This window comes from Oncorhynchus nerka, linkage group LG20, assembly GCF_034236695.1.
Source record: "Oncorhynchus nerka isolate Pitt River linkage group LG20, Oner_Uvic_2.0, whole genome shotgun sequence".
Classification (NCBI taxonomy): Eukaryota; Metazoa; Chordata; class Actinopteri; order Salmoniformes; family Salmonidae; genus Oncorhynchus; species Oncorhynchus nerka.
This window is the reverse complement of record NC_088415.1, coordinates 49,127,168-49,155,123: the sequence shown is the minus strand read 5'-3', so window position 1 is coordinate 49,155,123 and position 27,956 is coordinate 49,127,168. Positions and strand designations below refer to the sequence as shown.

Sequence of the window (27,956 nt, the reverse complement as noted above, 5' to 3'; positions counted from 1 at the left end):
CAAGATTTGTGACCTGTTGCCATGAGAAAAGGGCAACCAGTGAAGAACACACACCATTATTTATTTTATCTTGTGTCCTTTACCATTTGTACATTGTTAAAACACTGTATATATATATAATATGACATTTGTAATGTCTTTATTGTTTTGAAACTTCTGTATGTGTGATGTTTACTGTTAATTTTTATTGTTTATTTCACTTTATATATTCACTTTATATATTATCTACCTCACTTGCTTTGGCAATGTTAACACATGCCAATAAAGCCCTTGAATTGAATTGAATTGAAAGAGAGAGAGAGAGTTAGAGGGGGGGAGGATCTCTTTGATCCTCACCCAGGAGGGAAAGACAAGACAACTGTAATTGTCAATTCTTTCATGACTAATAAATCGTACTGGTTGAATTGAGTAAATGCACTTCTAATTATTTGATTGACTTTACGTTCATAATTTAGTAGGTCTATTGGTAAATGTTATTCACACTACACAAAGCATTTATGCTTGGACTCTAACTCTGCAGCTCAGAGCTAAGGTTAACTCAATAAGTTTATGCTAGGACATTGATCGCAAGATATTAGCTCTTTGTCTCTCAACCTCTTAATATTGCATAACATTTATCTTGGACACATATTAATCTGAGTGGTGAAAAAAAGCTTGCTACCTTGACTATACCCATCTAATACGCTTATGGGCCTATAGTATTTATTCACATAATAATGGAGTCAGATTGAGGAATGTAATTTATTATTAAACATAATTTAACAAAAGTCCCCCAGCCAGAAGATACTCCCATTAATAAAGGTAGCATCTATGAATGGGTTTATTAGGGATATTTTCACACATGGGAAAGGGGGAATCCAGCAACAAGTTCACAATGGGTAAGGGTACAGATATTTCTCACGCTTCTCACACTCTCCACAATACGCGTTTCCCTCTCGGTCCTCTCCCTCTTTGTGCAGCCTGCTTCCTCTTTTATCCTCAAGCACACAATGGCTTAACGATCCATCGGCAGGAAATCCATATAAGGCTTGAGGGTGGGAGCCAGCAGGCTGCACGATATCTTCTTTCAATCACCCCTCTCCCTGCCGTCTGCCACAATACGTACCTACTAATTTTAACTAATTGATGTGCATCATTCCATACTTAGTAGGGAGCACAATCCAGACCATTGCCGATAGAAATGAGGTGTATAGAAGATACCCTACACATGGAATCGAGAGCAATGTAACATTCTGAACGTTACACCCCAACAGAACACAGGTCTTTTTTTTTTTACACCAGACAATGGTTTGTGGAAAAGTAAACAGAGCTGTGTAAAACAAAAATGTCAGTTGAAAAAGTAGTCAATGACAGAAGTTGAAATGCGAAGCGGGCTAAAAGTGCGCTAAGTGACAGGGGAAAGGACTGTGTTCAGACAGGGGCTCTGACAAGAACAAGAGAGGGGTAAACATACACCGAGGAGATAAAAGTAAAAATAAAAGGAAAACATAGATGAATTAATAGAGTGGGGCAGCACCAGAGGAGTATTTATACTTACAAGGGGCTGTGCCCAGGGACATAAAGTCATGAAATTCACTAGCTCTTAAAATGGAGCTAAAACATAAAGGCCATTGGAACGTCAAAGAGAAGAGGGAACAAATAGGGGAATCATATTCAAATGATTTCAGCAGTCAGCTTTCATTCTTTCGTTTTAAGTCATCTTTCTTTCTACATCTGTTTCCATCTATAGCATACTGTTTCATACTTTCCATCTATCCATACTGTTTCATACCTACCAAACCTATCCTTCTTTCCTTGTTAACACACAGTATTCCTCTGCTCTCTGTGTGCTCATTTAAGCATACTTTTTTATATATATAATGAAATAGTTTGTTACTCCTTATACAACTGGGGGGGGGGGGGTCAATACATTACAATCAATTACATCCTGCATGAAAACCAAAGGGAAATCCAGGGGCTTTTTCCTTCCTTTGAGCACTGGGCTCAAAGTCTGTCTCCTCCAACTTTGAGCAGGGGATATCAAAATAACTTTGGGCATTAAGAACTTAGGCATGCTGGTTTGCATAGTCAGCGACAGTAAAACACATTTTACAAGATGCCGTTATCAACACTTCAGTATTTTAGTTGGTCAGATTAACTGATCGAAGGCTGAAATTCAAACGCAATGCTTTTCAATGCATAGGCTTGTAAAAATAGGGCTGGTTTTGCGGACCAAGATGAAGTCAACTGCTGGACAACAAAAAAAACATACTCAATGGAGATTCTTCATTGAAAGTGCTTTTTAGTCCAGGGTCCAGAAAATGGATCCTACAATCATTTTATGTTGGCTAACAACTTGGAGGGAGAAGGAACAGTTGGCAGAAAGCCATCAGGGCAGCAGGAGAAACATTTTTGAATTGTAATACAATTCTTTGTGACCCATTGAGTCCTGTGTGTGCTGTTCTGTTTATAGAGCGCTAAGGATTTCAGATTCAGAATATCCTCAGAGGCAATTCATCTTGCAGCAGTCATTCAATATATAACATCTAAAAATGTACAATGAATAGCAGAGGATATTTACAAACAAATCAGCAGGGTAAAGTGCAATTTCAGAGTGCAAGTGCTAAGCACAATTAGTCCAACATTTGTAAAGTTGCAGAATTGAAATCGGAATAAAATAGAACTTGGTCCTATTATTTTTAACCTCAGGTAGTCTGTACCTGTGTCCAGGGGGAAGGAGCTGGAATTTAGGGTGGAGTGGGCGGGAAGAGTTAACCGCTACTTTATTTGCCTCATGTAGGACTCTGCCCAGGTAGAGAGATGACCGTTCTTGCTGTTGCTGCCAGATGATTTTTCCGCAATCATCTGACTATCTTGCCTAACCTATTTTTCGGTGCAACCTTGATGTTCCCAAACCAGCAGGTCAAGCAGTAGGACAGAATGATCTCAATGAATGATTTATAAAAGACAACCATTAGATCAACGTTAAAAAGTGTTGTTTCCGTAGGAAATACAGTCTCTGTTGGCCTTTCTTAAAAATAGCGTCAGAACACGGATCCCAGGATAGCTTGTTGTCGATGACTAGTCCAAGGAATTTGTACTTCTCCACTATTTCAAGGCGCTCACCTTTTACGGGCTCACCTTTTATGACTGCAGCTTCCCCTAGCCCTTGCAACATCATGAAACACATTTCAAATCAAATCAAATTTTATTTATCACGTGCATCAAAATAAACAACAGTAGACCTTACAGTGAACTGCTACCTCACAAGCCCTTAACCAACAATGCAGTTTTAAGAAAAAAAGTATATATTAAATAATTAAGGAGCAACGATAAAATAACAGTCGATGAGCTTTATACAGGGAGTTCCGGTACAGAGTCAATGTGCGGGGGCACCGGTACGTTGTGGTAATATATACAGTACCAGTCAAAAGTTTGTGAACAGTTACTCATTCCAGGGCTTTTCTACATTGTAGAATAACAGTGAAGACATCAAAACTATGAAATGACACATATGGCATCATGCAGTAAACAAAAAAGTGTTAAACAAATCAAAATAAACCCAGAAAAAAAAGAAACGTCCATTTTCAGGACCCTGTCTTTCAAAGATAATTAGTAAAAATCCAAATAACTTCACAGTTCTTCATTGTAAAAGTGTTGAAACACTGTTTCCCATGCTTGTTCAATAAACCATAAACAATTAATGAACATGCACCTGTGGAACGGTCGTTAAGACACTAACAGCTTACAGACGGTAGGCAATTAAGGTCACAGTTATGAAAACTTAGGACACTAAAGAGGCCTTTCTACTGACTCTGAAAAACACCAAAAGAAAGATGTCCAGGGTCCCTGCTCATCTGCATGAACATGCCTTAGGCATGCTGCATGGAGGCATTACATTTACATTTACATTTAAGTCATTTAGCAGACGCTCTTATCCAGAGCGACTTACAAATTGGTGCGTTCACCTTAAGACATCCAGTGGAACAGCCACTTTACGATAGTGCATCTAAATCTTTTAAGGGGGGTGAGAAGGATTACTTTATCCTATCCTAGGTATTCCTGAAAGAGGTGGGGTTTCAGGTGTCTCCGGAAGGTGGTGATTGACTCCGCTGTCCTGGCGTCGTGAGGGAGTTTGTTCCACCATTGGGGGCCAGAGCAGCGAACAGTTTTGACTGGGCTGCGCGGGAACTGTACTTCCTCAGTGGTAGGGAGGCGAGCAGGCCAGAGGTGGATGAACGCAGTGCCCTTGTTTGGGTGTAGGGCCTGATCAGAGCCTGAGGTACTGAGGTGCCGTTCCCTCACAGCTCCGTAGGCAAGCACCATGGTCTTGTAGCGGATGCGAGCTTCAACTGGAAGCCAGTGGAGAGAGCGGAGGAGCGGGGTGACGTGAGAGAACTTGGGAAGGTTGAACACCAGACGGGCTGCGGCGTTCTGGATGAGTTGTAGGGTTTAATGGCACAGGCAGGGAGCCCAGCCAAAAGCGAGTTGCAGTAATCCAGACGGGAGATGACAAGTGCCTGGATTAGGACCTGCGCTGCTTCCTGTGTGAGGCAAGGTCGTACTCTGCGGATGTTGTAGAGCATGAACCTACAAGAACGGGCCACCGCCTTGATGTTAGTTGAGAACGACAGGGTGTTGTCCAGGATCACGCCAAGGTTCTTAGCGCTCTGGGAGGAGGACACAATGGAGTTGTCAACCGTGATGGCGAGATCATGGAATGGGCAGTCCTTCCCGGGAGGAAGAGCAGCTCCGTCTTGCCGAGGTTCAGCTTGAGGTGGTGATCCGTCATCCACACTGATATGTCTGCCAGACATGCAGAGATGCGATTCGCCACCTGGTCATCAGAAGGGGGAAAGGAGAAGATTAATTGTGTGTCGTCTGCATAGCAATGATAGGAGAGACCATGTGAGGTTATGACAGAGCCAAGTGACTTGGTGTATAGCGAGAATAGGAGAGGGCCTAGAACAGAGCCCTGGGGACGCCAGTGGTGAGAGCGCGTGGTGAGGAGACAGATTCTCGCCACGCCACCTGGTAGGAGTGACCTGTCAGGTAGGACGCAATCCAAGCGTGGGCCGCGCCGGAGATGCCCAACTCGGAGAGGGTGGAGAGGAGGATCTGATGGTTCACAGTATCGAAGGCAGCCGATAGGTCTAGAAGGATGAGAGCAGAGGAGAGAGAGTTAGCTTTAGCAGTGCGGAGGGCCTCCGTGATACAGAGAAGAGCAGTCTCAGTTGAATGACTAGTCTTGAAACCTGACTGATTTGGATCAAGAAGGTCATTCTGAGAGAGATAGCGGGAGAGCTGGCCAAGGACGGCACGTTCAAGAGTTTTGGAGAGAAAAGAAAGAAGGGATACTGGTCTGTAGTTGTTGACATCGGAGGGATCGAGTGTAGGTTTTTTCAGAAGGGGTGCAACTCTCGCTCTCTTGAAGACAGAAGGGACGTAGCCAGCAGTCAGGGATGAGTTGATGAGCGAGGTGAGGTAAGGGAGAAGGTCTCCGGAAATGGTCTGGAGAAGAGAGGAGGGAATAGGGTCAAGCGGGCAGGTTGTTGGGCGGCCGGCCGTCACAAGACGCGAGATTTCATCTGGAGAGAGAGGGAGAAAGAGGTCAGAGCACAGGGTAGGGCAGTGTGAGCAGAACCAGCGGTGTCGTTTGACTTAGCAAACGAGGATCGGATGTCGTCGACCTTCTTTTCAAAATGGTTGACGAAGTCATCTGCAGAGAGGGAGGGGGGAGGAGGATTCAGGAGGGAGGAGAAGGTGGCAAAGAGCTTCCTAGGGTTAGAGGCAGACGCTTGGAATTTAGAGTGGTAGAAAGTGGCTTTAGCAGCAGAGACAGAAGAGGAAAATGTAGAGAGGAGGGAGTGAAAAGATGCCAGGTCCGCAGGGAGGCGAGTTTTCCTCCATTTCCGCTCGGCTGCCCGGAGCCCTGTTCTGTGAGCTCGCAATGAGTCGTCGAGCCACGGAGCAGGAGGGGAGGACCGAGCCGGCCTGGAGGATAGGGGACATAGAGAATCAAGGGATGCAGAAAGGGAGGAGAGGAGGGTTGAGGAGGCAGAATCAGGAGATAGGTTGGAGAAGGTTTGAGCAGAGGGAAGAGATGATAGGATGGAAGAGGAGAGAGTAGCGGGGGAGAGAGAGCGAAGATTGGGACGGCGCGATACCATCCGAGTAGGGGCAGTGTGGGAAGTGTTGGATGAGAGCAAGAGGGAAAAGGACACACAGTGGTCGGAGACTTGGAGGGGAGTTGCAGTGAGGTTAGTGGAAGAACAGCATCTAGTAAAGATGAGGTCGAGCGTATTGCCTGCCTTGTGAGTAGAGGGGGAAGGCATGAGGACTGCAGATGTGGCCAGGGCAATAAAATGCAATGTCCGTACTGTGACACTTCTGATCATCCTCGCAGTGGCAGACCACGTGTAACAACACCTGCAGAGGATCGGTACATCTGAACATCACACCTGCGGGACAGGTACAGCATGGCAACAACTGCCCGAGTACACCAGGAACGCACAATCCCACCATCAGTGCTCAGACTGTCCGCAATAGGCTGAGAAAGGATAGACTGAGGGCTTGTAGGCCTGTTGTAAGGCAGGTCCTCACCAGGCATCACCGGCAACAACATCGTCAATGGGCACAAACCCACTGTTGCTGGACCAGACAGGACTGGAAAAAAGTGCTATTCACTAATGAGTCGCGGTTTTGTCTCACAAGGGGTGATGGTCAGATTCGCGTTTATCGTCAAAGGAATGAATGTTAAGCCGAGGCCTGTACTCTGGAGCGGGATTTATTTGGAGGTGGAGGGTCCGTCATGGTTTGCAGGCAATCTCAACGCTGTGCGTTACAGGGAAGACATCCTCCTCCCTCATGTGGTACCCTTCCTGCAGGTTCATCCTGACATGACCCTCCAGCATGACAATGCCACCAGCCAAACTGCTCATTCTGTGCGTGATTTCTTGCAAGACTGGAATGTCAGTGTTCTGCCATGGCCAACGAAGAGCCCGGATCTCCAGCCCATTGAGCACGTCTGGGACCTGTTGGATCTGAGGGTGAGTGCTAGGGCCATTCCGCACAGAAATGTTCGGGAACTTGCAGGTGCCTTGGTGGAAGAGTGGGGTAACATCTTACAGCAAGAACTGGCAAACCTGGTGAAGCCCATGAGGAGGAGATACACTGCAGTACTTAATGCAGCTGGTGGTCACACCAGATACTGACTGTTACGTTTACTTTTGACCCACCCTTTGTTCAGGGACACATTATTCAATTTATGTTAGTCACATGTCTGTGGAACTTGTTCAGTTTATGTCTCAGTTGTTGTATCTTATGTTCACACAAATATTTACACGTTACGTTTTCTGAAAATAAACGCAGTTGACAGTGAGAGGAAGTTTCTTTTTTTGCCGAGTTTACATGACTCAATATGTATTATTTAATAGTGTAGATGTCTTCACTATTATTCTATGTAGAAAATAGTAAAAAATAAAGAAAAACCCTTGAATGAGTAGGTGTGTCTGTAGCTGTAGAACATTTTGAGGATCTCCATGCCAAACGTTTTCAGTCTCCTGAGGTGCAAAAGGCGTTGTCGTGCCCTCTTCAAGACTCTTGGTGTGTTTGGACCATGATAGTTTGTTGGTGATGTGGACACCAAGGAACTTGACGTTCCCAACCTGCTTCTCTACAGCCTCGATGAGAATGGGGGCGTGCTCGGTCCTCCTTTTTCCTTTGTCTTGATCACGTTGAGGGAGAGGTTGTTAGCCTGGTACCACACTGCCAGGTCTCTGACCTCTCTATAGGCTGTCTCGTTGTTGTCGGAGATCAGGCCTACCACTGTTGTGTCGTCGGCAAACTTAATGATGGTGTTGGAGTCGTGCCTGGCCATGCAGTCATGGGTGAACAGGGAGTACAGGAGGGGTATGAGCACACACCGCTGAGGGGCCCCTGTGTTGAGGATCTGCATGACAGATGTGTTGTTACCTACTCTTACCACCTGGGGGCGGCCCATCAGGAAGTCCAGGATTCAGTTGCAGAGGGAGGTGTTTAGTCCCAGGGTCCTTAGCTTAGTAATGAGCTTCATGGGCACTATGGTGTTAAATGCTGAGCTGTCATCAATGAATAGTATTCTCACGTAGGTGTTCCTTTTGTCCAGGTGGGAAAGGGCAGTGTGGAGTGCAATAGAGACTGTATCATCTGTGGATCTGTTGAGGCGGTACACAAATTGGAGTGGGACTAGGGTTTCTGAGATAATGGTGAGTCTTGACCAACCTTTCAAAGCACTTCATGGCTATAGACGTGAGTGCTACGGGTCGGTAGTCATTTCGGCAGGTTACCTTGTTAAATAAAGGTGGAATAGTTTAAGTAGTTGGTGAACCAGGCGTGGCAATCATTTGAGAAACCAAGGCTGTTGAGTCTGCCGATAAGAATGTGGTGATTTACAGAGTCGAAAGCATTGGCCAGGTCGATGAATACGGCTGCACAGTAATGTCTCTTATCGATGGCGGATATGATATAGTTTAGGACCTTGAGAGTGGCCGAGGTGCACCCATGACCAGCTCTGAAACCAGATTGCATAGCAGAGAAGGTACGGTGGGATTCGAAATGTAATCGGTAATCTGTTTGTTAACTTGGCTTTCAAAGACCTTAGAAAGGAAGGGTAGGATAGATATAGGTCTATAACAGTTTGGGTCTAGAGTGTCTCCCCTTTGAAGAGGGGGATGACCGCGGCAGCTTTCCAATCTTTGGGAATCTCAGACGATACGAAAGAGAGGTTGAACAGGCTAGTAATAGGAGTTGCAACAATTTCGGAAGATCATTTTAGAAAGAGAGGGTCCAGATTGTCTAGCCCGGCTGATTTGTAGGGGTCCAGATTTTTCAGCTCTTTCAGAACATCAGCTGAATGGATTTGGGAGAAGGAGAAATGGGGAAGGCTTGGGCGAGTTGCTGTTGGGGGTGCAGTGCTGTTGACCGGGGTAGGAGTAGCCAGGTGGAAAGCATGGCCAGCCGTAGAAAAATGCTTATTGAAATTCTCAATTATGGTGGATTTATCAGTGTTGCTGCCTATATTTGCCAGGACGCTCTTGAAAAAGAGATTTTAAATCTCAATGAGCCCTTCCTCGTTAAATAAATATAAAATAAAATATCTCTGTCCTCAGTTTTTCTTGCTTGGGACTGGAACTGGAGAATGTTTTCATAATGTCCTTGCACTTCTTTCAGAACATCAGCTATCTGGATTTGGGTGAAGGAGAAATGGGGAGGCTTGGGAGAGTTGCTTTGGGGGGTGCAGGGTTGTTGTTTGGGGTAGGGATAGCCAGGTGGAAAGCATGGCCAGCCGTAGAAAAATGTTTCTTGAAATTCTCAATTATAGTGGATTTATCGGTGGTGACAGTGTTTCCTAGCCTCAGTGCAGCTGGGAGGAGGTGCTCTTATTCTCCATGGACGTTACGGAGTTCCAGAACGATTTTGAGTTTGTGCTACAGGATGAACATTTCTGCTTGAAAAAGCTAGTCTTAGCTTTCCCAACTGCCTGTGTAAATTGGTTCCTAACTTCCCTGAAAAGTTGCATATCACGGGGGCTATTTTGTGATGGTCGAGGGCAGTCAAGTCTGTAGACAACCAAGTGCTATATCTGTTCCTGGTTCTACATTTTTGGAATGGGGCATGCTTATTTAAGATGGTGATGAAGAAAGACACTTCTAAAGAATAACTAGGCATCCTCTAATGACGGGAGGAGGTCAATATCCTTCCAGGAAACCCGGGCCAGGTCGGTTAGAAAGGCCTGCTCGCTGAAGTGTTTCAGGGAGCGTTTGATAGTGATGAGGGTCCGCAGACCCACCGCAGACCCATTACGGATGCAGGCAATGAGGCAGTGATCGCTGAGATCTTGATAACAACAGAGGTGTATTTGGAGGGGAAGTTGGTTAGAATGATATCTATGAGGGTGCCCGTGTTTATGGATTTGGGGTTGTACCTGATGGGTTCATTGATCATTTGTTTGAGATTGAGCTAAGATTGTAGGATGGCCGGGGTGTTAAGCATGTCCCAGTTTAGGTCACCTAGCAGCACGAGCTCTGAAGATAGATGGGGGGCAATCAAATCACATATTGTGTCGAGGGCACTGCTGGGGGCAGAGGGTGGTCTATAGCAAGCGGCAATGGTGAGAGACTTATTTCTGGAAAGGTGGATTTTTAAAAGTAGAAGCTCAAATTGTTTGGCTACAGACTTGGATAGTATGACAGAACTCTGCAGGCTATCTCTGCAGTAGATTACAACACCGCCCCCTTTGGCAGTTCTATCTTGTCGGAAGATGTTGTAGTTAGGGATGGAAATTTCAGAGTTTTTGATGGTCTTCCTAAGCCAGGATTTAGACATGACTAGGACATCCAGGTTGGCAGAGTGTGCTAAGGCAGTGAATAAATTAAACTTAGGGAGGAGGCTTCTAATGTTAACATGCATGAAACCAAGGCTTTTACGGTTACAGAAGTCAAGAAATGAGAGCACCTGGGGAGTAGGGGTGGAGCTAGGCACTGCAGGGCCTGGATTAACCTCTACATCACCAGAGAAACAGAGGAGGAGTAGGATAACTGTACGGCTAAAGGCTAACAGAACTGGTCGTATAGTTCGTTCGGAACAGAGAGTAAAAGGAGCAGGTTTCTGGGCGCGATAGAATAAGTTCAAGGCATAATGTACAGACAAAGGTATGGTAGGATGTGAGTACATTAGAGGTAAACCTAGGCATTGAGTAATGATGAGAGAGATATTGTCTCTAGAGACATTTAAACCAGGTGATGTCACCATATATGTGGAAGGTGGAACTAAATGGTTGGTTAAGGCAAATTGGGCAGGGCTAGAGGCTCTACAGTGAAATAAGACCATAATCACTAACCAGGACCGTAATGGACAAGGCATATTGATATTAGGGAGAGGCATGCGTAGCCAAGTGATCATAGGGGTCCAGTGAGTGGTTGGGCTGGCTCAAGACATGGCGAGTCAGACAGCTAGCAGGCCGGGGCTAGCAAGCTAGCAGAAGGGCCTTAGAAGGACGTTGAGAAGGAGGAAAGTCTGTTTTAGCCTCCGCATGTGGTGACATCGATAGACCAGTTGTGATGGATTAGTAGGGTTCCGAGTAGCAGAGGGGTCCAAGTCCAATTGGCAAAATAGGTATAGTGGCCCAAGAAATTGGCTGATGGATCTATTCAGCTAACAGTCCAATATGCTCTCGACAGCTAGCGGGCCTCGGCGAGCAGCTAGCGGGCCGTGGATAGCAGATGGGCATTCAGGGGACGTCGCTGCATAGGGGCCAGTTCAGTACCCCCTCGAGCAGGTTACGTCGTTAATCCAGTCATGAAGGATCGGCGGGGTTCTGTGCCTCATATAATACCCGGCAGTATAAGGGGTCCGGGTATTGTAGCCCAGGAGTGGCTGATGGGCCTCTTCAGCTATCCGGGAGAATGGGCCTAGCATGGGTTAGCTCCAGGCTAATTGGTGCTTGCTTCGAGACAGGCGTTAGCCAGGAGTAGTCACTCGGATTGCAGCTAGCTAGCTGTGATGATCCGGTGAAAAGGTTCAGAGCTTGCGGTGGGAATCTGGGGATATGGAGAGAAAATAGGTCTGGTATGCTCTGGTTTGAGTCGCGTTGTACAAACTAGTGAGAGCTTTCTGAGCTAAAGGATAGCTGATGACCGCTAGCAGTGGTTAGCTGACTACTAGCTAGTAGCTAGTTAGCTGGCTAGCTTCTGTCGGAGGTAAATAAAAATACTTTAGAAAAAAACAGATCCGCACCACATTAGGTGAGGTGGGTTGCAGGAGAGTATTTTGAAGTTGAGGTTTAGAAAAATATAAAAAAGATATGCGAAGAAAAACATAAAAAGATATATACATGGGACACGACAAGACGAAGGACAAAGACGTCTGACTGCTGTGCCATCTTGGATGTTTTTGGGACGTCTTCTATGGTGGATCGCTAAAATATCCAAGTGATTATGATTATGGCCACATTATACCAAAGACTACGGTTTATACATTTGGGAAACAAGCTCATGTTATCAGTATAGCCTGTTATCTTCTGGACTAGTTGAAATATCTTCACATCTAGAAAACATATTTTTTTATTACAGGGGGCAGAAAAAATGCGTGCCATCCAAATCGTCCTCTGGAATAACAGACATTCTGGGGCAATAAATAGGCTACATAACCAACTAGTCCCGTGCGAATAGGGAATAGGCAGTAAAATGATACACCAAATGTAGGCTAAATTTGGACTTGGGAACAGGAGAAATATGATTTATTCATTTATGCATGCACATTCACACACTCCCTTTCTGTCTCTCACTTATTGTATCATAATTGTGTATCAAAGTTATTTACAACCAATGATAACAGAACAGTTACAGATCCACATTATTCAAAATCCATGTAAATTCCATTCCTGTTACAACGCTAATGGCAGTTGCATGTTTCAATGTGTACTCCATATATGACTCTGTAAGGCTACGTCTTACCGTGACTGTCTTGATGTGGCCACTACCTTTGGTACAGGTCCAACCAGAGCGGTTGAAGAGGAGGCCACACATCTCTCCCTCCAAGCAGGGTGCCATCTCACACCACTGTCTACTCCTTACGATACGCACTAAGGAGACAGAGAGAAGGGAGAGCGAGAGAGAGACAGCGAGACAGAAAGAGGGAGAGAGAGGGTGAAACCAAGAGTTAGAACCAAGCTCAATTGAGCTACTGTATATCAATGTTTAAATTCACACTTTAGTGCATTTTAACAGTAATAAAAACCAGAGAGCAAGGAGAGTATGAGAGAGTGAAGAGAGAGAGAGATGATAGACATCTAGATAGAGAAAGATGAAGAGAGAGGAGAGAGTGAAAGACGTATTTCACAATCAGGGGTTCTTGATTAGATCCTTTGAATGTCATCAGTCTAGATGTAATGTAATGATGGCCACTCTTGTGCTCGCCGTATAATCTGTCCGGGAAAACAATGAATTAGCATTAGTCTTTGTTGACGCTAATTAACACTGATTGTTCCTCACACTGGGTGTGTGTGTCTGTGTGTGTGTATGTTTGTGTGTGTTCAAGTCTGTTCAAAGATTAAATCGGTCGTCTCAGGACCTGGCATGAACTATTGTTCCTTTCGGTTTACCAAAAGGTCCTTCTGACTTTATGATGGTGGGCAAATTGAAAGAGAGGGACTACAGTAGCAAATGTCCCCCATGAGAGTGAATGAGTTTGTGTCCCTAGTGATTGTGACATGATGTCAGTAAAGTAAACCCCTTGTCCATGTTTTCAATAATTGGGTGTGTCAGGTTGGCCCTTTGAGCTGGATACTGCTGTCCTGTATAGATCTGTCATTCCATGGGACTTAGCATGGTCGTGCACACACATGCCAGTATGCACACCAGCACACGAAGTAACAACAGCTGACTGAACACCAACTGTTTTCCAATATCATATTAGAAATGGAAAAGGGTAAAAAAAAGGGATTCAAAGACCACATAGACCTAGCTTTAATGGCAAAAGCATTCGAAATTACCTTTAGCTTACTGCTCAATTCCTTCATCTGCTGAAAAAGTCCAGCTATCCAGCCCGACAATTCAATTTCCTTCTGCGAATTGGATTGTCAGCACGACCCATCGGACATAACAAAGCATAGATTGATCAGTCATTCAGTCATTCATAAACGTAGATGTGATTATATTATGTGACAGCCAAATCCAACTGCTGAAGGGCTAAAAAAGTGTGCATCAGAGGGACCAACAGAGCGCTATAGCAAAGCCTGGCTGGAAGACGGACTGAATCAGCTGGGTCGTGTCCAATAGGAAAAAAACGTTATTAAACAGAGTGAAACGGGGTGGTGCTACGGTCATTTTATTTTTCCATTTAAAACGTTTTCGAACTTTGTGTCCTTCTGAATATCACCCGGGGTAAAGTAGTCACACAGGGAGAGCTGTGACACCTGTCATCATGGCCCCCCACCCAGACTGCATTTAACTGTCATAAATGCCATTATAGAGGCTATTTCTTTAGTAGGTGACATCAGAGGTCACCATGTGGGAGAAGTCAAGATGATATTTCAAGTTTTAATGTCACAGGCAGAAGTACAGTGAGGTGGGGGGGAGCAGGAGAAAATGATAGAAAGAGAATCTGAATAACCATCAAACCATGAAGTCCTCTACATTTCCATTTACCTCCACAATTATATTTACAGGCAAAGTTCCCAAACCCACTACGGTAACATAAGTAATGATCAGTTGCATTTACGCTGTGGTAGGTATTTCCTTTAGACAGCACCACCCTTCACTACAACTCTATGCTGTAATTCAATTAAGCGATGTAACTACAAAGTTAATTTCCCACAAAACAGGTGGGGGAAAGGGTACCTAAGTATGGTTCTCAATCAGAGACAACGGTAGACAGCTGTCCCTAATTGAGAACCATACCAGGCCAAGACATAGAAATACAAAACATAGAAAAAAGGACATAGAATGTATTTGTACCGAACTGTCCGGTACAGGGACTTTGGTTCTGCCACGACCCCGACCGAAGGTGGCTCCCCTTCCCGTTCGGGTGGCGCTCGGCGTTCGTCGTCGCCGGCCTACTAGCTGCCACTGATTCTTTTCTCCCCCTCCTTATGTGTTTATTGATAACACCTGTTTTGAGTTGGTTGTAATTAGTTGGGCTTTATTAGTCAGCCGGCCCGCCCGTTTCTTTGTGCGGAATTGATTATTGTAACCCTGGTGTTTGCTACAGACGTACGTGTTCGTGTATCTAGTGCTAGACTGTTTTCGTTCCCTGTGTCTGGGGCATTTTGTTCGAGCACCCAAAAGTGGGGTGGCCGTGGTTCACCATGTGTGCATTAAAGGAGCACTTTATTGAACTCTCTGCTTTCCTGCGCCTGATTTCACCCTCACGACACACAGGACCTTACAGGTTCAGTCTGCACTGTCAACCTGAAGGAATAAATTAAACAAATATTTAGATAAACACTGTGTTGTAGGCCTTGCCTTTTGAGTCAAACAGCTGAATTTATAGCCTGATTTTTCAGGCTATTCTGGTAAAACAACTAAATCTTATGTGCACATTCAAATCTTGATTACTGCGAATCAACCTCTTGGCTTCTTGAATGGAGACCAAGTTCTTATGGTCCATCCAGATCACGAAAGGATGAGGTGCCACCTCCAACAAGTGTCTAGACCCCTCAAGGACTCACTTAACTGCCAAGAGCTTCCAGTTGCCTACATCATAGTTGCGTTCCGCTGGAGAGAACCACTTGGAGAAAAAGGCACACTTTCGTGTCCTCCTCGTTCCGCTGTGAAAGGACCACCCGTGTTCCGGTATCCGAGGTGTCCACCTCTACCACGAAGGGACGGGTAGGATGAGGATGGACGAGGATGGGTCCAGAGGTGAAATGTCCCTTGGGCTCCCCAAACGCCCTGTCAGCCTCGGGGGGTCAGCAAAAATAGGTCTGGGACTGGGGGGTTGGGACTGTGAGAGGCGCTGCCACCGCACCAAAGTTGCGTATAAAACACCTGTAAAAATCGCCATACCCAAGGAATCGCTGAACTTGTTTGAGTGAGGCTGGACGGGGCCAGTCTGTGACCGCCTCACCTTTACAGGGTCCATTTGGATGCCTGAGGAAGACATAATGTGGCCCAGGAAAAACCATTGGATACATGGAACTCACACTTCTCTATCTTGATGTATAGTTGATTCTGCAGGAGGACTTGGTGGACGTGGAGGATGTGTTCCGAAAGGTTCTTGGAGAAGATCAGGATGTCGCCGAGGTAAACAAAGACAAACCGATTCAACATATCCCTAAGCGTGACATTGACCAATGCTTGGAAGACTGCCTGTGAGTTCGATAATCCGAATGGCATGACTAAATACTCATAGTGGCCACTAGGAGTACTAAAGGCAGTCTTCCATTCATCCATCTCCCTCCCTGATTCTCACCAGATTGTAAGCATTGCAGAGGTCCAGTTTGGTGAAGAATTGGGCCCCATAGGCCAACTCCAAGGTGGTGGACATCAGGGGAAGGGGGTAACGATTCTTAATCATAATCCTGTTCAGCCCTCTGTAATCGATGCAGGAATGCAGAACTCCATTCTCCTTTCCCACGAAGAAGAAGCCTGCAGCACCTGGGGATGTAGGCGATCAAATGAAACCTGCCTCTAGTGACTCCCGGAAGTAATTGTCCATGACGGTTGCTTCAGGGGTCGAGAGGGAGTACAGACGGCCCCGGGGAGGGGTAGAGCCGGGTAGGAGTATTATAGCGCAGTCATATGGATGAGGAGGGATGGTGGTGGATTGCCTCTTACTGAAGGCCACCCAGAGGTCGAAGTCCTCGGGAGGGAGAGGGGAAAAGTCTTGGTCTTCAATGGATGCCAGGTGAACACAGCGAGGCTCTTGGTGGGGGTCTTAGGCATCTAGTAGGTGTCCCATTGACCAGGAGAATAGTGGGTTATGTAGCACTAGCCAGGGATACCCTAGGATAAGGGGGTTCTCGGGAGCAGTAATCAACAGAAAACTAAAAGTTTTAGAGTGGTTCACCCTAAACTGCGGTGGAATGGGCTTGGTCTGACATTCCACCTGGCCGGAGCCGATGGGGCATCCATCGAGGTCTTGAATCTACAGAGGGATGGGTGATTTCACGCAGGGGATTTGTAATTATCTGGAGAAGTCTTGGTCATTGAAATTATCCACGTCCCCGGAGTCCACGAAGGTTCGAATGTGGTGCTGACGGTTGTCCCAATGGAGGGTTGTGGGTAGTGTTGGACGGTGAACGGGTAGCTGGGGTCTAACTGCACAGCTTGTTCAGGTGAGCCCCGGCATTTCCCGTCAACTCTGGGCATGTAGAACGGAGATGGCCAAGACCTTCGCATTAGAGGCAGCAGCCGCCGCGCATGCACCTGTCACGTTCCTGTGGGCTCAGACTTGTGCGTCCCAGCTGCCTGGGCTCCTAATTGCTGGGCTGGGGTGCTCCGGAAACCAGAGTGTTTGGTGTCAAAAAGGCGCTGTCTCACACGTTCTCGGATCCAGTTGTCAATCCTGATGTTCAGCATTATCAGGGAGTCGAGGTCCTCTCCCACGTCCCGAGCGGCCAGTTCATCCTTGATGGAGTTAGACAGACCCTGGTGCCTCACTATTCCACCCACTCTCTGCGGCGAGGGTGAAGAACTCAATGGCGAAGTGAGCCACTTGTCTGGACCCTTGGCGGAGGTTGAACAGTCTGCTTGCCGCTTCTCTTCCGCCGACTGAGTGGTTGAAGACTCGTCACAGCTCAGCAGTGAAGGCTAATATGGAACTGTAGGATGGTGGCTGCTATTCCCACATCGCCGTTGCCCACGCAAGGGCCTGGCCCGAGACTAGAGTGATGATGTAGGAGATCATGGCTCGATCAGTGTGGAACGAGGAGACGGTAGCTCGAACACCAGAGAACGCTGAGTGAGGAACCCCCTTGCATCCTCCCGGCTGGCCGCCATAGCACTCGGGGGCTGGGATCTTGGGTTCCCGGTGCAGGTTCTCTGGAGGAACTACAGCGACGCTTTTAGCACTGGGCGATGAGACTTGGGCATTGGCTCCTCCTGGGTTGGGCCAGGTAATCTGTAAGAGGGAATCTGTAAGTGCCCGAAGGGTCTCCGATATTTGGGAGAGTTGTTCTTGCTGCCGCCCCAGCGGTGTTCCTTGGTGGGTTTTAGCATTCTGCATCTGGGTGATCTCTGCTGGGACCATGTTGAGGCAGAAGCTTACTGTGATGTGGTGAGGTTGGACCCAGGAGTAGAGGAGAGACCAGATGAGGAATCAGTGGTTAAGGATGAACATAATACTTTACTGAGAAACGGTAGTTGCAGGATCACAGTACACTTGAAAAACAACAAACACTAAGTCTCAAAAACTCACTCAGGAAAAAACCACACACGATAAACAAGTCAAGCTTCTGCAAAGTAGAACAGAAAACGCACCTCTTTTAACAGGGAAATCATAAAGAGTAAATGGGACACACCCGAGTGTCGTTCATTTCTCTAGGATGGTATCTGGTTATGTTTAAGGATAGGGGTTAGGGTAAGGGGTAGGGGGTGAGCTTCCACATTTTTCTAGTATTCCATTCTTATTTGATTATTGAATTGTTTGGTTTTGAGTTTGCAAGAAAGGCATTTCACTGAATTTGTGCATCTGACATTAAAACTTGAAACGATCATCCTGAGCACCCACTTCTCCCACAGTGACCTCTGATGTCACCTACTAAGGAAATGGACACGATATCGGCATTTTCAACAGTTAAATGCAACAAAACATTATTTATAAAAAGCAATCTATTAATGTGGTTTTTGAACTCTATAATTTGTTTTCCAGGATGATAGCTGTACCTGGTTGACACAGCTTGTTGGCAATTAGCCAATCAGCATTTCCCAAAGAGTTCAAATCACATGAATGCATCCGACTGGTATTTAAGACTTCACAACTGGTAAATTCCCCACCTCCCACATGGTTACAAATGCAGCATCAGAGTGGAAACTTGTGAGGCCCAACCTAACAATCCTGTCACAACAGACTATGCAAGGAACATTGTGAATGCTGAACATTGGCATTTAATTTTTCATCTGTACTGAAACCAAACCGTGACCCCAAAACCGCAATACGTACCGAACCATGGGTTTGGTGAATCAAATCCAATCAAATGTATTTATATAGCCCTCCGTACATCAGCTGATATCTCAAAGTGCTGTACAGAAACCCAGCCTAAAACCCCAAACAGCAAGCAATGCAGGTGTAGAAGCACGGTGGCTAGGGAAAACTCCATAGAAAGGCCAAAACCTAGGAAGAAACCTAGAGAGGAACCAGGCTATGAGGGGTGGCCAGTCCTCTTCTGGCTGTGCCGGGTGGAGATTATAACAGAACATGGCCAAGATGTTCAAATGTTCATAAATGACCAGCATGGTCAAATAATAATAATCACAGGCAGAACAGTTGAAACTTGAGCAGCAGCACGGCCAGCACAGTGAACCATTACAACTATAGCAGCCAATAATAATCCATTTCCTTATTCTATAATCATAGTTCTCTCTTAGTTAATTAGCATCGCAGGAGCCAGAGACAGTATTACAAAGACTGTGTGGTACCAGATACGCCAGATATGTCCTGTTGTTTATGTACTGCAGAGCAGTGCGGACTGGGGCAGGGGGGTGGTCAAGTGTGGTTGATCTCCATGTAAGATGAAGATGACCATGGAGAGATATAGCTAGGGTTGCAAAATTACCTATTTTTTCAGAAATCCCAGTTGGTAGATTCCTAGAATCAGGAGGGAATAAGCATTGAAATCCAAAATCCTCCAATGAGGATTTCTGAAAACTAACCGCAATTGTTGACACTTACCGTCGACGCAGGCTGGCCTGGCCTTCGTGGTGCCAGCGATCTGGCCTCTCCTGCAGGCACAGCGGGCAGTCTGACGGGCGATGGTGCATCTGGGCACGCTGCTGTCTCTGTTGAGCATCACAATCTCACAGGTGCCCACAGCCAACTGGCCTGCAGAGACAACAAAGGAAGAGTCCATTACATGGTCTGTCTTCAATGGCATCCTACACTCCTTATGCAGTGCACTACTTTTGACCGTTGAATTGAATAAGATGCCATTTCAGACACCGTCTATGTTACGTTACAGTCATTCAGCAGAAGCTCTCATCCAGACCTGCATTCAAATAGCATTTGTTTTATTTCAAAATACTTCAGCTGCGCATGATTGAGCTGCCTGGCACAGTGGAATCAATGGAATATTCCCTTGCTCAAATTTTAGGTCATGGGTGCTTCTTTATAGTTACACTTACACTTTAGTTATACTTTTTGTAGTTGTTCCGATGTCAACAACTACAGACCAGTATCCCTTCTTTCTTTTCTCTCCAAAACTCTCGAACGTGCCGTCCTTGGCCAGCTCTCCCGCTATCTCTCTCAGAATGACCTTCTTGATCCAAATCAGTCAGGTTTCAAGACTAGTCATTCAACTGAGACTGCTCTTCTCTGTATCACGGAGGCCCTCCGCACTGCTAAAGCTAACTCTCTCTCCTCTGCTCTCATCCTTCTAGACCTATCGGCTGCCTTCGATACTGTGAACCATCAGATCCTCCTCTCCACCCTCTCCGAGTTGGGCATCTCCGGCGCGGCCCACGCTTGGATTGCGTCCTACCTGACAGGTCGCTCCTACCAGGTGGCGTGGCGAGAATCTGTCTCCTCACCACGCGCTCTCACCACTGGCGTCCCCCAGGGCTCTGTTCTAGGCCCTCTCCTATTCTCGCTATACACCAAGTCACTTGGCTCTGTCATAACCTCACATGGTCTCTCCTATCATTGCTATGCAGACGACACACAATTAATCTTCTCCTTTCCCCCTTCTGATGACCAGGTGGCGAATCACATCTCTGCATGTCTGGCAGACATATCAGTGTGGATGACGGATCACCACCTCAAGCTGAACCTCGGCAAGACGGAGCTGCTCTTCCTCCCGGGGAAGGACTGCCCGTTCCATGATCTCGCCATCACGGTTGACAACTCCATTGTGTCCTCCTCCCAGAGCGCTAAGAACCTTGGCGTGATCCTGGACAACACCCTGTCGTTCTCAACTAACATCAAGGCGGTGGCCCGTTCTTGTAGGTTCATGCTCTACAACATCCGCAGAGTACGACCCTGCCTCACACAGGAAGCAGCGCAGGTCCTAATCCAGGCACTTGTCATCTCCCGTCTGGATTACTGCAACTCGCTGTTGGCTGGGCTCCCTGCCTGTGCCATTAAACCCTACAACTCATCCAGAACGCCGCAGCCCGTCTGGTGTTCAACCTTCCCAAGTTCTCTCACGTCACCCCGCTCCTCCGCTCTCTCCACTGGCTTCCAGTTGAAGCTCGCATCCGCTACAAGACCATGGTGCTTGCCTACGGAGCTGTGAGGGGAACGGCACCTCAGTACCTCCAGGCTCTGATCAGGCCCTACACCCAAACAAGGGCACTGCGTTCATCCACCTCTGGCCTGCTCGCCTCCCTACCACTGAGGAAGTACAGTTCCCGCGCAGCCCAGTCAAAACTGTTCGCTGCTCTGGCCCCCCAATGGTGGAACAAACTCCCTCACGACGCCAGGACAGCGGAGTCAATCACCACCTTCCGGAGACACCTGAAACCCCACCTCTTTCAGGAATACCTAGGATAGGATAAAGTAATCCTTCTCACCCCCCCCCCCCCCTTAAAAGATTTAGATGCACTATTGTAAAGTGGCTGTTCCACTGGATGTCTTAAGGTGAACGCACCAATTTGTAAATCGCTCTGGATAAGAGCGTCTGCTAAATGACTTAAATGTAAATGTTTATGTCTTTGCCAGAAATGAAATATTAAGATGAACAAGGTTGCTCCATGAAGGTTAACTTCAAGCTCTACTTCCTGGCTTGAGGCATTATTTCACCTCATCCCACAATGCAGTTCAAACAGGGGTAGTGGGGGTATGCGGTACCGGTAAAACGTTAATATTATTACTATAGATGGTTAATTTCGTTCATAAGAGAGCAAAGAGCAGAAAGCTCTGATGAAGGCCAAGAGGCCGAAACGTAAGCTTGAATAAAAAAGTGATACTAGCAAGAGCAGGTAAAAAATTAATTTGGCGTATATAAACTGTTTCCATGCACCTGCAACAAGATAGCTCAGGTGTGCGAGTGTAATTTTTTGTTGTTGAAATGTTGAACGTAAAACACACACCAACATAACATGTACAAATATCATGTAAACAAAAAACACTTTTCAATTAGAAAAGAAATCCACTTTGGTTTTAAAAAAGGACTTGACCAAAAATAAAGAAATAATAGTTACAAATAAAAACGACTTACACCACCACAGAAGCTTCGCTATTCGCCATCTTCCAAGTTGTTTTGTTGTTTACTTGGATATAGCTTTCAAAACTCACAGCCCCTCTTCCCAATGCATTGGAATGCAGTGTGCTGCATCCCCATATCTAATTGATCAGCTGTTGTCAAAGCCAAAATGATTATGACATCTGGGCATTTAAAGTGTTGCATCCCCGGGTAATGGAAGCGGGTTATTTTTAGTTGTTGTAAAGAGGAACTCGACAGTAAAAAGCATTAACATCACGAAGAGGTTTATTTCCAAGATGACAGTAGATACTACATAGCAGGTTCCAGGCCGAGTCCATCTGCACCCGCTGAAAGGAAACACAATTGAATACCTTGGCCAACAACCAATGAGGCCTGCCAATAAAACTATGCGCATCCAATCAGATACATATTTCCAATATAACGTACTGAACATGTGCATACCATTTTAACCAGGAGAGCATAATAACTTGCTGCTTATCTCTCAAACACTACATAAAGTAGACTTAATTTTCTAAATGTCACATTCTATTAAACTTAATTTTTGCATACTAAAACGGCCTACTATTTAGGATGCAAGTATGAGTATTCGGACACATAATAGTCTCACCCCCCCCACCCCACCCCACCCCTCCACACACAAACATCCAGCAAGTCCCCCACTCCTGGAGGTTACGGCTGTGCCATTTGATATCAATGTTCTCCCCATGAGTCAACAGCAACCAGATGAATGGGACCACATGTGATAAGCTTAGAGGAGAGAGGGAGGAGGGAGAGAGAGATGGAGGGAGAGATGGAGGGAGACAGTGCGGAGGATTACAGGCTTCTTAATGTGCCCTAAGCCACTGCAGCCCATTCCATCACGAGGAGCAGGAGTTAATTCATATGACAGGGGGTTTCTGTCACTCGGTGGCACGGAGAAGCTTGGTCTCGCCTCTATTTCAGATTATGAAATGCACTTACGGCGGGCCACAGAGTGAGGGATGGCAGGGGGGGTGGGGGGGGGGTCGCCCACGCTCTGGTTTCCATCACAGATGACATCTACAGGCGCTGGCACCCGCTACCGAGTAGAGTGACTAGCTCTTCCCGGGAAAATGACCTTATCACTGAGTCACACACAAACAAACGTACCCACTTACAGAGATGCATGGATACATATATGCACACACACACACACACACACACACATGCACACACACACAAACCTCAAAGCAAATTCACAGTGCAGTGTGATTTCAAATGTGCAAGATTTTTGTGTAAACTTATTGTATGACTTTTAAGTTTCAATAATTCAATATTCTGTAAATACTGTATACCCCAAGCAAAAGGTATGGGATCAAAAACATGTTTTAACTATGGCTTAAATTCTGATATTTTTATGAATGCATATATTTTAGTTTTGACCTGGCTGGCTGCAGCTCAAACTAGCACTATGTAACTTAATCTGTATGTGTGACAATATCTTAGTCTCATTCCTATGTTGAAATCATGGGACTCAGCCATGTAGTTGCAGTGATGTTATTTGAGTGAGGCAATTGAAACCACACACTCACAACCAGAAGCATTTTCTGAGTTGATGAATATGTGATGTTATGTAAAAGTAAGACCATCAAAACCACACACCCACAACCAGAAGCATTTTTCTGAGCTGATGAATACAGTAACTTAGACAATATACAGTGCCTTTCAGAAGTATTTAGACCCTTCTATGTTGTGTCTTGTTAATAAATACAAAATTCATAACTAAAATATAGTAATTGAGTAATTATTCAGCACCTTGAGTGATATGTGACTTAACAAATCACATAATAAATTACATGGACTCACTCTGTGAGAAAATATGATTTTTGAATGACTAAGCCTTCCTCTGTCCCCCATACATACATCTGTAAGATACCTCAGTTACGTATTGAATTTCAAGCACAGATTCAACTACAAACCTTTCCGAAAGCCTGATAAAGAAGGGCAGCACACATGAAGAAAATAACCTATATAATACTATAGAAGTATTACTATATTTAGATACTCTATTATTCACTGCAGTGGTTGTGCAGAACAAATATATACACTACCGGTCAAAAGATTTAAGGGTTTTTCTTTATTTTCACTATTTTCTACATTGTAGAATAATAGTGAAAACATCAAAACTATGAAATAACACATATGGAATCATGTAGTAACCAAACAAGTGTTAAATAAACCAAAATATATTTTATATTTGAGATACTTGTGCAAAGCTGTCCTCAAGGAAAAGGGTGGTTATTTGAAGTATCTCAAATATAAAATATATTTTGGTTTATTTAACACTTTTTTGGTTTCTACATGATTACATATGTGTTATGTAGAAAATAGTCAAAATAAAGAAGAATCTTTGAGTAGGTGTTCTAAAACTTTTGACCGGTACTGTAGTGAATACTGTAGTATTTACTGTAGTATTTTTGTGGATATGACTGTATTATTTGCCAGACATTACTGCAGTATACGGTAGTGTTTACTGTAGTGTTTTTTGGACATTACTGTAAAATACTTTAGTATTTACCAGGTGTGAAAGTAAGATGGTAAGGTCCAGTATGGTGTCCCGGCAAAATAAATAGTGGGGGTAAGCTGTACCGGTAAAACACGAGCCTATTAACAACAATCAAAACAAAATATCAAGAAAAGTGTAGGCTATTACACCATTATTTATCATTCCCACAGGTCAGAGGCATGGAAAACTGAGCAAATGAACTTGAAAACAGGTGGTATATTCTACGTTCCAAAATACGATGTGGTTCGAGGAGAACACAGAAATTTTGATCTTCATCTAACTCACAACAATAGACAAACACAGTGTGCTTATTAAACTAGTAACACACAAACAAGAATATGTCTTCATGTCTTTATTGAACACTGTGTAATCATTCACAATGCAGGGTGGGAAAAGGTATGTGAACACTTGGATTTACTAACTGGTTGACCCTCCTTTGGCAGCAATAACCTCAACCAAACATGTTCTGTAGTTGCAGATCAGACCTGTACAACGGCTAGGAGGAATTTTGGACCATTCCCCTTTACAAAACTGTTTCAGTTCAACAATATTCTTAGGATATCTGGTGTGAACTGCTCTCGAGTTAGACTTACATTATTAAGATAGCCTTACATTCTCCTGCAAAATGTCTTGATTAACTTGGGAATTCATTTTTCCGTCGATGATAGCAAGCTGTCCAGGCCCTGAGGCAGCAAAGCAGCTTTAAACCATGATGCTTCCTCCACCATACTTTACAGTTTGGATGAGGTTTTGATATTGGTGTGTTGTGCCTTTTTTTCTCCACACATAGTGTTGTGTGTTCCTTCCAAACAAGTCAACTTTAATTTCATCTGTCCACAGAATATTTTGCCAGAAGCTCTGTGGAACATCCAGGTGCTCTTTTGCAAACTTCAGATGTGCAGCAATGTTGTTGTTTTTTAGACAGCTGTGGCTTCTTCCATGGTGTCCTCCCATGAACACCATTCTTGTTTAGTGTTTAACGTATCATAGACTCATCAACAGAGATGTTAGCATGTTCCAATAGATTTCTGTAAGTCTTTAGCTGACACTCTAGGATTCTTCGTAACCTCATTGAGCATTCTGCACTGTGCTCTTGCAGTTATCTTTGCAGGACGACCACTCCTAGGGAGAGTAGCAACAGTGCTGAACTTTCTCCATTTATATGCAATTTGTTTTTCCATGGACTGATGAACATCAACGCTTTTAGAAATACTTTTTAAAAACCCTTTTCAGCTTTATACAAGTCAACAAGTCTTAATCTTAGGTCTTCTGAGATCTCTTTTGTTCGAGGCGTGGTTCACATGAGGCAATGCTTCTTGTGTTTAGAAAACTCAAATCTTGTCTCATTAATTGGACTCCAGGTAAGCTGACCCAGTCATTAGCCTAGAGGTTCACATACTTTTTCCAACCTACACTGTGAATGTTTAAATGATGTATTCAATATAGACAAGAAAAATACAATAATTTGTGTGTTATTAGTGTAAGCACACTATGTTTGTCTGTTGTGACTTGAAGATCAGATCAAATGTGATGACCAATTTATGCAGAAATCCAGGTATTGCAAAGGGCTCACATACTTTTTCTTGCCATTGTACATTCTGCCCTAATGACAATTGCCAAACGTCATTGCACCATTTGGTGTTTTGTGTAACAGATATTTCCATTCATCACTGTTTGGAGGCTGGTGGATGTGAGTGGATGAACGTGTATGGGTAGGATGTTTTATATCAGATATAAAACATCATGACTCGTGTTTATACCACAATAAAAGGTAATACATTTTAAAAGTAAAATGGCAAATCTTTACAACTATGCCCAAAGAGCTCCTATTGAACTAATAGGGATTCTACATGAAATTCTAGGAGTAGGCCAATAAAATGTTTTGGTGCACAATACATTACATTTACTTTCACCTTTGGTATTTAGTAATAGTCTTTTTGTTTTATAAACTTTTAAAAAAGTATTATTATAATTTTGTACTGAATTCAATTTTATGAATGAATGACATTTTGTTTTTGTGTCAAATCACCATTTGGTAACCCATCCTTTATGGGATTAATTGACACAAACAAACATTACAATTCACTATGGTAATTAAATGATCATTCTTCTTCCGGCTTTCTCTGCATTGCACATCACATAGAGTGAAAAAAAACTATCAATAGTAAATTATGTTATCCAAACGATAATTACATCCCTAGAGCAGTAAAATAATATACATACATACACACTGTATACATACACATACACTAACGTTCAAAAGTTTGGATTACATCCCTAGAGCAGTAAAATAATGTACATACATATATACATACACACTGCATATATACACACTGTATACATACACACTGCATATATACACATACACTAACGTTCAAAAGTTTGGGGTCACTTAGAAATGTCCTTGTTTTTGAAAGAAAAGCACTTTTTTTTGTCAATTAAAATAACATCAAATTGATCCGAATTACAGTGTTAATGTTTTAAATGACTATTGTAGCTGGAAATGGCTGATTTTTAATGGAATATCTACACAGGCATATAGAGGCCCATTATCAGCAACCATCACTCCTGTTTTCCAATGGCACCTTGCGTTAGCTAATCCAAGTGTATCATTTTAAAAGGCTAATTGATCGTTAGAAAATCCTTTTGCAATTATGTTAGCACAGCTGAAAACTGTTGTGCTGATTAAAGGAGTGATAAAACTTGCCTTCTTTCGGCTAGTGGAGTATCTAGAGCATCAGCATTTGTGGGTTTGATTATAGGCTCAAAATGGCCAGAAACAAAGGACTTTCTTCTGAAACTCATCAGTCTATTCTTGTTCTGAGAAATGAAGGCTATTCCATGGGAGAAATTGCCAAGAAACTGAAGATCTGGTACAGCGCTGTGTACTACTCCCTTCACAGAACAGCACAACTTGGCTCTAACCAGAATAGAAAGAGGAGTGGGAGGCCCCGGTACACAACTGAGCAAGAGGACAAGTACATTTGCTGCCTAGAAGGCCAGCATCCTGGAGTGGCCTCTTCACTGTTGCCGTTGAGACTGGTGTTTTGGTACTATTTAATGAAGCTGCCAGTTTAGGACTGGTGAGTCGTCTGTTTCTCAAACCAGACACTCAAATGTACTTGTCCTCAAAACAGGTGCACTCAATAAACACATAAGGAGGGGGAGGAAATAATCAGTGGCAGCTAGTAGGCCGGCGACGACAACCGCCGAGCGCCACCCGAACGGGAAGGGGAGCCACCTTCGGTCGGAGTCAAGACATCAGCAAGTGACTTTTTGGACCTGAATGCCAGAATATTAAGGAGATAAAGGTGCTCAAAGTTGACCATTTGCATACCCCACACTACCACGAGACATCCATGTCTTCATCACTGGAAGGTAAAACGGTTGAAATAAAATATCCCAGAAATGTTCCATTTGCACAAAAAGGTTATTTCTCTCAAATGTTATGAATACATTTGTTTACATCCCAGTTAGTGAGCATTTCTCCTTTGCCAAGATAATACATCCACCTGACAGGAATATCAAGAAGCTGATTAAATAGCATTATCATTACACAGATGCACCTTGTGCGGGGACAATAAAATGTGGCGC

At 44.6% G+C, this 27,956-nt stretch overlaps 1 protein-coding gene across 1 annotated transcript in view; it reads right to left on the bottom strand.

Annotated features, from left to right (window-relative positions):
• Window positions 1-27,956, bottom strand: part of LOC115102701 (chemokine-like protein TAFA-2) — a 44,452-nt gene that overhangs the window by 8,110 nt on the left and 8,386 nt on the right. Inside the window, exons 2-3 of the mRNA XM_065006066.1 lie at window positions 19,351-19,500; window positions 12,474-12,601 (exon numbers count right to left, since the gene is read on the bottom strand). Of these exons, the coding sequence (XP_064862138.1) occupies window positions 12,474-12,601; window positions 19,351-19,500 (278 nt within the window). The remainder of the gene's footprint in view (window positions 1-12,473; window positions 12,602-19,350; window positions 19,501-27,956) is intronic.